General features: G+C 39.8%; 1 protein-coding gene across 6 annotated transcripts in view; it reads left to right on the top strand.

Moving 5' to 3' along the window:
• Positions 1 to 12,619, top strand: part of ubr3 (ubiquitin protein ligase E3 component n-recognin 3) — a 362,318-nt gene that overhangs the window by 212,306 nt on the left and 137,393 nt on the right. For all 6 annotated transcript variants that reach the window (XM_043693674.2, XM_087989039.1, XM_043693675.2 and 3 more), the window contains one exon: positions 12,164 to 12,313. In XM_043693674.2, coding sequence (XP_043549609.1) covers positions 12,164 to 12,313 — 150 coding nt within the window. The remainder of the gene's footprint in view (positions 1 to 12,163; positions 12,314 to 12,619) is intronic.

The raw sequence follows: 12,619 nt of genomic DNA on the forward strand, positions 1-12,619 counted from the left end.
GGCATTCTGATGGCCCCAGGCAGTGACTGAGTTTGGTCTGCTGTCTCTCTCCATATTGTGGTCCGGCGGCCATCTTGTGCATCAAGTGGCCAACTTGTAACTCAGTGGCCATCTTGTGTATCTGTGTGCGTAGTGGCACCCTGCCCCGTGCTATCTCCCTCTTCAGTTCGCATGCAAATCATTTATATAAATGACGTAAAGCAATTTATACAACTGAGTAGCATGTTAGGCCATTTTAGAGAGCACCTGAGAGTCGACCATGTTGTCTGGAATCATGTGTAGGCCAGACCAAATAAGGATTCTGAAATGGAAACAAAACTGATTGCTTAATATGTTTATGCAGCCTTCCTTAAGTATAAAAGTATAAAAATCATATCCATTATAACTTCAAGTGTTTCTCTGAAACTGTTGTACACAGTCACGTATGTCTTTGGAATTGATGCACTTAGGATATTGTTCCAGAATGACTTTCTGACCTTTGTTTAAAACAAGACTTCAAGTTTCTAACACATATCTATATGCCTCTATTTTCAAAATAATCTAAATTTCAAAATTATACATTTTGCACCACTTATCGCATATAACTCATACTCAAAAATTTAGATGAAGCAAATGTGAATTAACAGAGAAACCACAGTGGAACGCCCTGCAGAGCTCATTAAATGACAGATGCAGAAAGGATTTAACCACCCAGTCTCTACTGATAGTGTGGGTTACAAGATCTAATTCTAACATTGTCTCCTTCACCAAGGATTCTAATACTACTTTATCAATGCTTTAACCTTGAAAATCTGTCAATGCTACTTCATCATAACTTGCCTTAATAACTTCTCATTATTTAGATTAGATTCCCTACAATGCGGAAACAGGCCCTTCGGCCCAACAAGTCCACACCGACCCTCCGAAGAGTAACCACCCAGATCTATTCCCCTACTCCCTATTAATGCACCTATCATTATGGACAATTTGGCATGGCCAATTCACCTGACCTGCACATCTTGGGAATGTGGGAGGAAACCGGAGCACCCGGAGGAAACCTACGCAGACACTGGGAGAATGTGTAAACTCCACGCCCGAGGCTGGAATCGAAGCTGGGTCCCTGGCGCTGTGAGGCAGCACTGCTAACCACTGAGCCACCGTGCCACCCCATTTCTTGGTAGTTCAATCCCTTTTTCCAAAGCCAGATTCTGGAGTAGTTCACATGCATTTAATTATTGGCACAATCTCAGCTTTTCACCACACCAGGTTGCTGCTGTTATTGAGCCTTTCCTTGGCAAATCACGAGGTCTGTAGTGGACAGCTTCCTTTAAACTCCACTGAGTCAACAAATGCCCTATAGCTTTCCGAAGGCCGCGCAGCATGGGACTACCATGCTCATGGTCTTCCCTAAGCCCCATCTGCATCAACTGACTAACAGCAGCATGTTAACTACATGGGTCCTCCTTTCCTATTCCAGAATCAATGTACGACTAAACCTGATTTACCTCTGAACTGCTTCTTTGATAACCCTTGAATCTGGCGTGAGTGACCTATTAAAAAATCAGCAACAAGCCCCCCCGTTCTTATGCCGAGCAGATCTAACCAGCATGACAATATTTTAATGTTTAAATAATGGATTCTCGAGCTACTAGTTTTCACAGCACCCATGGATGTGGCACACGGAGGATTAAATCAGATAAGTGAATGATTTTCAGAGGCCAGTGTTGAATTACTGTCATATGAGCATGTATATTTACTACAAATTGCACTTTATCTCCATAATGAAGATTCTCTTTCCATTTCTCTTGTCATCTCTTTTCTTCTCCCTGCCATAAAAAAAATTGGAGTCAATCGCCCATTTAACCTTTTTTTCCTCACTATTTGCACTAGTTATTGCATCAGTTTCTCACTGAACTCCTAGCATTTAAAACTTTCACAATGCGCTTTGACTTCAAATACTCAAACTTTTCTCTCAATTCTAGTGATCCCTTTTGGTTGACTGAATTGGTGAGTGGCAAGATAAAATACAATGTTTCCTTCAGTGCTTGCATCTGTACTTACAGGATTAAATTCGTTTGAGTTTAGTGCTCAGATTGCAAGGTGTTGGAGCATAAATCTCATCACATCCTTGCAGATTTCAAGACCTGTAGGCATGGCAATAATCGTCAAACAAAAACACAGATAACACTGGTTATGTGTGTAGGTTGTGATTGTATATACTGGTTTATTGACGGTGTATATGTTTTTAAACATTTTCTTAAATGTTAATTCAACTGAATTCTTTGTTTTAGACTTTCAGTCAATAGCTCAAAAACTTCAAGAATGATCAAATGCCTCTTTGGGTCCGCTATGTGGATGACACCTTTGTCATCACAAAACGGAACAAATTAGAGGAAATGTACAACATCATCAATAATATCCTGACAGGCATAAAATTCACAAAAGAGGAGGAGAACCACAACAGACTCACATTCATAGACATGATAGTTGAGCGTACAGTTAACGGAGAGCTTCAAGCCAGCGTCTACTGAAAACCAAAACAGACCAAATACTTAACTTCAGAAGCAATCATCCTAACACTCATAAATTGAGCTCTATCAAGACATTATTTCAACGAGCTACATCACACTGCAGCACCCAAGGACTGCAAAAAACAGAAGAAAAATATCTATACAACGTTTTCAAGAAAATGTGTACCCAATAAACACAATCCGCTGATTCCTCAGAAATAAATCCAAATAAGCAGGCACTAAGCAACCAAAAACTATAGCCACATTACCTTACATCAAAGGCATATCAGAAATTATTTCCAGACTATTCCGACCCTTTGGCATCATCGTAGCCCACAAACCTACCAACACACTTAAACAGCAACGAATGAACCTAAAGAATCCATTAGATACTACCTGCAAAACTAACGTCATTCACAAGATACCATGCAAGAACTGTAAAAAAAAAACACTACATCGGACAAACAAGCAGGAAATTTGCCACCAGGATACATGTACACCAACTGGCCACCAAAAAGCATGACCCACTATCACTGGTTTCTATACATACAGACGAAGAAGGACACCACTTTGACTGGGATAACGCACGCATCCACGGACAGGCGAAACAAAGACACGCATGAGAATTCTTAGAGGCATGGCATTCTAACCAGAACTCCATCAATAAACACATTGATTTAGATGCTATCTACCTTCCCTTGGAAAAAAAAGAACCAGAAATGACATCACCAACCTTAAGAAACCAAGACCTATTCATAGAGAGGCTGAACATAGCACCAGCACTTCACCGAGACTCTCGCTGATGATGTTACCGAGTCGTGGTGGCGAAATGTCTGAAAACAAATCTTCTGGCTCAGCAAGCTAACTTACATACTTACCATCTTAGTCTCTTTTGAATAGAATTAATGCCCCTAAATTGTAAGATTTTGCAGTTCGTAATTGTTTACAATTTTTATTTTTACAGTTTTGCGAATAAGTGGTTTGTATAGACATTCAGAGACTAAGAAGAATAATTTTGAGTAAAGGCAGGAACTGTTGGGAACACTTGGCAGGATTGGCCGCATCTATATAGAGAGAGAATTTCAGTTTCACTGATCTGAAATTTCAAGTTTGGTGTGGCTCTTCAGAGATGTCTTTTCTGACTTTTATCTGACCATATATTTGAATTGTGTATTTTAATTTGTGATATGAGCATGTTATGTTGTGACATAGCATCCCAGTTTGCAGTCTAGTAAAGCGTTGAGCTATTGATTAATAACACAGGCCGGGCTTGCTTTCAAAGTTACAGTTAGAGGATTTTGTTACCTGTAATGTAATCTTTCAGAAACGTTATTGGATTTTACTGCCAACTGGAATTAATATTCTTTCTTGGATCATGATTGACTGCAAAGTCAAAGGTAGATTTAATTTTAGTAAGTATTTGTTTTTGATTGGTTGAGCAACTCTAATTGAACTTCAGCCTTTTCCATGCTATAAAAGTTCATAGCTCTACAAGAAATTTGACACTTTAAAGGTGGTTTGGTAGACACTTTTTGTCCCCAGGGCTGTTGAATGGCAAAGATAGAACATAGACAGAATTTGGAGGGGAATGAAGCAGATGTGGAGAGAAAATCTGGTGAGGGTCTGTGTGATGTGCGTCTCTGCACTCAAATTTCTTGCATTTTTTTTCTTCTCAGGAACACTCTATCTTAATAGTTCCACAGAAAAGGAAGACTGCAACAATCTGTTGGGAGATCAAAATGAAGTCAATGCATTTGATATATTTTTTCTTTATTTCCTTGTTGTAAATTAATTGGAAATAAATTTGGCTTATTCCTTTAGGTTGTATTTGATTTATTTGTTTTATTTATTGTCATGTGTATCTTGTTACAATATACAGTGAAAAGTGTTGTACAACACACCGGCTCCATCTTAAAACACAGAACAATACACAAAAACATAGAATATAAAAACAGAAAATGAAAAAGTTAAACTAAGTGTCCAGCTTTACAGTCGGTTATGGACCTGATGGCCAGGCATGAATCCCTTTCACCGCATCACCGCTGCTGGAACAAAAATCGCTATTCTTCAGAATCACCTTGCTGCCACCAGTGTATTCACCACTGAGTCCCTGCTGAACCTCACCAATGCAGATGCCACAATGGTGGAAGGTACAGCCCTGGCCCAAACTTGACTCCATTGCGGCCATGAGTCTGCTTCGGGCCCACCTTGCCAATGTAGCCATTGCTGATACTGCCTGGTCTTGTATTGGACCCAAGTTTACCTCCATCACCACCTCCATGAATCTGCCTTTGAAGCAGATGCTGCGGAGAACGCAAACACTCCTCGGGAGCTGCTGCCATGAGTCTGCGCCACTGGGCCCACTCACCAGTGCTGATGCTGTTGCCATCATCGAGCTCTTCACCAAGTGCTCAGTCGAATAAAAAAGAAGAGGAAAAAAGAATGAGAGCCGAGAGAATAAAAAGAAAAGTGGACAGAGCAGATGAGCCCCTGGGCTCAGGAGCCCTACTCCTCCACCATTTACTGGAAGCTGGATTTATGTTTTTCAGTTGTTGGACAGCTGAAGAAGTTGTGCAAATTCTACCTGAGTTAAGAAGTTTGATCATAATCCAAATTAAAAGTATCAGCTTGAATTAAGCTGCTTTTTGCTTTATCAGAAACAGAAGGCTTAAAATTGTAAAGGACGTGGTTGATTCATGGAAAAAGTCGTCTGTCACTTTGAGTGACAAAGTAGTGTTTCATTAGTTTGAAAAGTCATGACTTAAGCATCTTTTGGGTAAATTTGGCATATTTGACAGTTGAATATTTTCATTGCTAATTAGATGTTTTGTAAGACTGGTTGCCTATTACCATGTGATTACTCCATCAAATTAGTTCAGAAATGTCAAAGAAAAAGTCTCAAGTGAACTTCGCCATAATGAAGGTGAAATCATTCAGAATTTAATTAGTTGACCCATTTTCAAAATTAATTGGTCTTTATTAAACTTCAGAAGTTAGTTAATGCATGGATATGGTACTTAAAGCACTCTATAAAACTTTGTATTTATAAAGGTCATGGTCAAGTTAGTCCAGATTTTGACCTTTGTATTGATTAATTAGGAATGTGACATGACGGATTTTCTGTCCCTTGCAGCTATCTTTTGTCCTGGTTCTGTTCGTTCATAATTTTATTTTGTAGTGCTGATTTAAACTGAAGGATGTCAACAGTAGTTTGCATTGTATTCATATGATTCTCTTAAATGGTGCAAAAGATAGTTTGATGTTATTGAAGTTAATTTATATTGGCTTGTTTTTTAGAATTGGGGGAGAGGGGTGATGACACTTTGGTATTGTCCTTGGACTAGAGACTCAGGGCAGATGGTGGAATGGTATATGGTGGAATTTTAATTCAGTAAAATTTGGAATTAGAAGTCTAATGATGACCATGAAAACCATTGTCAGTTGTTGTAAAAATATAATGTCCTTTGGGGAAGAAAAACTACTGTCCTTACCTGGTTTGACTTATATGTAACTCCAGATCCAAAGTAACTTGCTTGACTCTTAACTACTCTCGAAAATGACCTAGCAAACCATTTAATTGCATCAAAACGCTAAAAAGTCCCAATAAAGGAATGAAATCAAACAGACCACCTCACATCAACCTGGGCACCAGAAATGACAGCAGCATTCTCAGATATGTTGACCTTGCAAAGTCCTCTTTTGCAACATGAGGGATGAGTGCCAAAATTGAGAGAGCTGTCTCATAGACGAGCTGAGCAACAGGCTGACTTAGTCATACATAGAGGAATACCTGACACAATATCCAGACACCCGTATCCCCTACCCAACAGCAGGACAGATCCAACATGGTGATATATGGGCATGAGGGAGTTGATCTGGGAGTTCTCCACATTGACTGTGGATCCCAAGAGGCTCCACAGCATCATCTGGCAAAGGAAGCCACCTCCCGATTACCACTTACAGTCACCCTTACGTGGATAATTAATCAATATTCCTCTATGAGCACCATTTGGAGGCAGCCCTGAAAATGGCATGGCTATGGATTGTACTCTGGGTTGGAGACTTCAATGTCAAAATCACCATGAATGGTTTTGTAGCAAGTACTATTAGCTGAGCTGGCTGAGTCCGAAAGGATGTAGCTGCTAGACTGGGTGTGCAGTCAGTGTTAAGGGAACTAAAAAGAGGGGAAACACACTTGATTCATCCTCACCAGTCTGCCGGCTGCAGGTGCATTTGTTCATGATAGTGTTGCTAGGAGTAACTACTGCACAGAGTGTATTTGTGCCATTTCCTTGAACATTATGTTATGGATCCAACCTGGAATCAAGCTATTTTGGACCATTATGTAACTCGGCAAACATAATAAATCATCTCAGAGTAAAAGATCACCTAGGAAATTGTGACCATAACATGATAGAATTTAGCATTCAGTTTGAGGTAACAAACTCAAGTTGAAAACAACTGTGCTAAACTGTACTGGAAAAGAGTTTCGCAGAAAAGATGGTTGATGACCAGTAGCAGTTGTTTAAAAACATGGCTGATGACTCTCAACAAAGTTTTGGCCTAATGAGGAAGGCTGACTCCAGGAAGGGGATAAACTAACCGTGGTTAACCAACAAAGTTAAGGATATCAATAAATTGAAAGAAAAACAAAAAATGGGGCAAACATTTGTGCTAAGCCAGAAGATTAGGAAAGATTTTAAAAACTAAACTAAGAGTCATAGAGATGTACAGCATGGAAACAGACCCTTTGGTCCAACCTGTCCATGCCAACCCAATCTAGCCCCACCTACCAGCACCCGAACCATATCCCTCCATACCCTTCCTATTCATATAGCCATTCAAATGCCTTTTAAATGTTGCAATTGTACCAGCCTCCACCACTTCTTCTGGCAGCTCATTCCATACACATACCACCCTCTGTGTGAAAAGGTTGCCCCTTAGGTCTCTTTTATATCTTTTCCCTCTCACCCGAAACCTATGCCATCTAGTTCTGGACTCCCCAACCCCACGAAAAAGACCTTGTCTATTTATTCTATCCATGCCCCTCATGATTGTGTAAACCTCTATAAGGTCACCCCATAGCCTCCAATGCTCCAGGGAAAACAGCCCCAGCCTATTCAACCTCTACCTATAGCTCAAATCCTCCAACCCTGGCAACATCCTTGTAAATCGTTTTTGAACCCTTTCAAGTTTCACAACATCTTTCTGATAGGAAGAAGACCAGAATTGCACGCAATAGTCCAACAGTGGCTGAATCAACATCCTGTACAGCTGCAACATGATGTCCCAACTCCTGTACTCAATACCTTGACCAATAAAAGAAAGCATGCCAAATACCTACTTTACTATCCTATCTAACTGCGACTCCACTGTCAAGGAGCTATGAACCTGCACTCCATGGTCTCTTTATTCAGCAACACTCCTTAGGACTTTACCATTAAGTGTATAAGTCCTGCTAAGATTTGCTTTCCCAAAATGCAGCACCTCGCATTTATCTGAATTGAACTCTATCTGCCACTTTTCAGCCCATTGGCCTATCTGGTCAAGATCCTGTTGTAATCTGAGGTAACTTTCTTCGCTGTCCACTACACCTCCAATTTTGGAGTCTGCAATCTTACTAACTGTGTACCTCTTATGCTCACATCCAAATCATTTATGTAAATGACAAAAAGAGGACCCAGCACTAATCCTTGAGGCACTCCACTGATCACAGGCCTCCAGTCTGAAAAACAACCCTCCACTACCACCCTCTGTCTTTTACCTTTGAGCCAGTTCTGTATCCAAATGGCTAGTTCTGACTGTATTCCATGAGATCTAACCTTGCTAACTAGTCTTCCATGGGGAACCTTGTCGAGCACCTTACTGAAGTCCATATAGAACACATCTACCGCTCTGCCTTCATCAATCTTCTTTGTTACTTCTTCAAAAAACTCAATCAAGTTTGTGAGACATGATTTCCCACGCACAAAGCCATGTTGACTATCCCTAATCAGTCCTTGCCTTTCCAAATATATGTACTTCCTGTCCCTCAGGATTCCCCCTCCAACAATTTGCCCACCACTGACATTAGGCTCATTGGTCTATAGTTCCTTGGCTTGTCCTTACCGCCCTTCTTAAACAGTGGCACCACGTTAGCCAACCTCCAGTCTTCCGGCACCTCACCTGTGACTATCGATGATACAAATATCTCCGCAGGAGGCCCAGCAATCACTTCTCTAGCTTCCCACAGAGTTCTCGGGTACACCTGATCAGGTCCTGGGGATTTATCCACCTTTATGCGTTTCAAGACATCCAGCAATTCCTCCTATGTGATATGGACATTTTGCAAGGTGTCATCATGAATTTCCCTACATTCTATATCTTCCATATCCTTTTCCACAGATGACCAAAAAGAAGGGAGAAAACAAATTTTGAGGATTGGCTAACAAGGATTTTTTTTTAAATGAACATTGCATCTTTAAATATATAAAAAGGTAAAAAGAAGGCAGAGTGAACAGAAGCTCTATTGAGAATGAGGCTGTTAAAATAATAATGAGGAATGAAGGAATGGCAGAGGATTTGAATAATTACCTTGCTTCATACTTCACTTTAGAAGACTGTCATAGTATTCCAAAAATCATCAGTAATCAAAGAGTAAAAGTAGGGAGGAAATAACTATGGTAACTATCATGAGAGAAAAAGTGCGAGCAAAACTAGTGGGGCTAAAGACCAACTGCATCCGGGGACCAGATGAGTTGCTTCCTGAGATATTAAAGGAAGTAACTTTAGCGATAGTGCATGCACTAGTAGCAATTTTCAAAAAACCTTAAGTTGTGAAAAGATCCCACAGAATTGGAAAACTGCCAATGTAACATCTTTATTTAGAAAGAGGGGGAGACAAACAAAAGTTGAACTGTAGGCCAGTTAGCTTAACATCTTTTATTGGGAACGCATTGGATTCTGTAATAAAAGATGTAATAAGCAGAGCATTTAGAAATAATAACACAATCAAGAAAGTCAAATTCAAATGGCTTCGTGAAGAGGAAATCATGTCTTACAAATATGAGTTCTTTGAAGAGCTAACAAGAGGACAGATAAAGATGCACCAATAGATGTAACACATTTAGATTTCCCAAAGGTATTCATTAAGCTACCATACATAAGGCTCAGGTAACAGCTGATTGCGCTCGGGGCAGAATATACAGGATTGTTAAACTAACAGAAGGCAAGGTTAGTATAAGGAGTGCATTTTCAGGATGGCAACCGGTAACTAGTGGAGTGTCATAAGAGATTAATACTGGTACCACAATACTATATGCTAATTACTTGGATGAGGTAAATAAATGTACTATAGCCAGGTTTATGGATGACACAAGAAAAAGTGGGAAAGCTAGTGTTGAGGATGGCATCAAGAATCTGGAGAGATTAGATTAGATTGTTTACAGTGTGGAAACAGGCCCTTCGGCCCAACAAGCGGAACATAAACAGGTTAGATGAGTGGACAAAAACTTGGCAGATGGAAAACCATGTGGGAAAATGAGAAGTTAAGAACTTTGCCAGGATGGCTAGAAGAGCTGAATATTATTTAAATGGAGAAAGACAGCTGAAAGCTGCAGCACAGAGGGATTCATTGGTCCTTGTGCATGAATCATAAAATAATTAGGGCACGCATTAGCACATAATACAAAAAGCAAATGGAATGTTGGTCTTTATTTCAAAGGGAATGGAGTTTAAAAATAGGTGAGATTTGGTAAAACTATTGAAAATACTAGTTAGACCACACCAAAGTACTGCAGTGGTGAAGAATTCTGTTGGACTCAGCATTAACTCTTTCTTTCTGCGGATGCTGCCAGAATTGTTGAGTTTCTGCAACACACTCTCTCTGTTTATCCTGAGAATACTTTGAACAGTTTTGGTCAACTTATCTAAAAAACAATACACTGGATTTGGAGGCAGGCCAGGAGGCAGAGGGTGATCGTCAAAGATTGTTTTTGTGACAGAAAATCTGTGTCCAATGTTATACCATGGCTCAGGGCTGAGTCCCATGCTGTTTGTAGTGTACAGTATTTAGCTAGACATGATTGTTGGTGGTCTGGTCAGTAAGTTCACAGATGACACAAAAATTTGTGGTGTGGTAAATGATGAGCAAGAAAGCCTTAGACCACCTGACTATATAGACAGATTTGTTCGATGGGTAAATAACAGCAACAAATGGAGTTTAATCCTGAAACATAAGGTGATGTATGGAAGGACTAACATGGCAAGGGAAGACATCATGAATGGCTGGATCCTTGAAAGTACAGAGGATCAGAGGGACCTTGGTGTATGTGTCTTTAGATCCTTGAAGGCGACAGAACAGGGAGATAGGATGGTTAAGAAGTCATATGGGATAGTTGCTTTTGCGAGTCATGCCATTGAACAAATTAGCAGGGATGTTATGATGGAGCTGTAAGATTTATGTTCGGCTGCAGCTGGAGTACTGTGTGCAGTTGCGGTTGCCAAACTAAATGAAGGATGTGATTGCACTGGTGAGGGCGCAAAGCAATTCACAAGGATCTTACCTGGGCAGGAAATTTCAGTCATGATGAAGACTAGATAAACATGGGTTGTTTCCATTAGAGCAGAGAAGGGTGAAAACTGACCTGATTGAGATGTAAAACATTTATGATGGGCTCAGACAATGTTTCCTCTATAATGCACAGCCTTAGAGCTGCTGAGGAGATCTGTACATATCGATTGGTGTGTCAATGAATGACTTTTGCCTCCAGAAGCCACAGTTGAGACATGCATACAGTGATAAACAAAAATTGCATAAACTGTTGGGCATTGATTGGGCAGATAGAAAGAAACATTTCCCCTCAGTAGAGCAGTCAGTAATCAGGGGGCATAGATTTTTGTTGGGTCAGGAAGTTTTGAAAGCAGTTCAGAAAACATCTCAGTGACTGAATGGATGGTAGAGGCTGGGAACACTTAATAAATAGTTTGATGAGCACTTGAAATCCCACAGGAAACAAGTCTATGAGCAAAGTGCTGGGTGATAGGATTACAGTATTTCGATGCTTGAATATCCGCGTAGCCACAATTTATTGAAGGGCCTGCTTCCATCTGCAAAACACTATTGCTTTAATCCACAGACTATCATCGTTGTTTTACATTGGTGTCTTCAACAATATTAATCTTTTAAAATATTCACCCTCTGTATTTGTTTAAATCGCTACATTCTCTACCACTACATATGAGAGTACAATCTAAAGAAATTCACCTCTGTTAAGCAATGTTCCACTTTTCTCTTATGCATAAGTATATGGACTCAGCTTCCAAACAGTTTTGAGAATTCCAAGTTCTTCTGCTTCTGGAAAGGTGTTTCCATTGATTTCGTTTTATGATCATCATAAACTTGTAACGTTTTGGGAGTCCGGAAACATTTAGTGTTTATCTTAGTTGTCCTTAAAATTGAGTGTTTTGTCAGGTTGCAAGCAATGAAGTGTCCGTGCAATTTACAAGAAGAGATGTAAAACCAGGCAAACTTCAATTTCTTAGTGATCTGGCTTCATTGAAAATAAGATGGGGGAAACATGAATGTATTCTGAGTTTTGTTACACTTTAGTTGTGCTTCTCCCAAAATGTACATATTTTAATTTATGTAAGCATGCCTGCCTGAATGGACTCTAAATGTGGGACTTTGCTTTCAGAATCACCTGATAGTGATGTTGCCATGGATGTAGGATCAACTGAACAACCAGATTCAGAAACTGTATATGACTGTGTAATTTGTGGACAAAGTGGCCCGTCAACGGAGGAAAGACCAACAGGATTAGTAGTTCTATTGCAGGCTTCATCAGGTAACCAGTTTCATATGTTGCAAAATTTATATTGCACATCTTGATTAATTGGCACATATATGTATGCTCAGGTGGAAGATTGTTTTACAGAATAATGGTATTTCATATCACTCTAATTTCAAAAGATAAATTATTGTCTCACACAACTAGCTAAATCCCGATCGATGCACAATTCCAGAATGCTTTCTTCCTTGAAGTTGATTTCTATTTAGTATGCCCAAGGCATTGACCATGAAGGTCAGAAAACTAACATAATGATTCTGATTGTCACACCAAATTTTGTCGAATTGAAAGGATCTTCTTAAA

This window comes from Chiloscyllium plagiosum, unplaced genomic scaffold (genome assembly GCF_037043375.1).
Source record: "Chiloscyllium plagiosum isolate Xiang-an unplaced genomic scaffold, Cpla_swu_hap1 HiC_scaffold_7, whole genome shotgun sequence".
Taxonomy (NCBI): Eukaryota; Metazoa; Chordata; class Chondrichthyes; order Orectolobiformes; family Hemiscylliidae; genus Chiloscyllium; species Chiloscyllium plagiosum.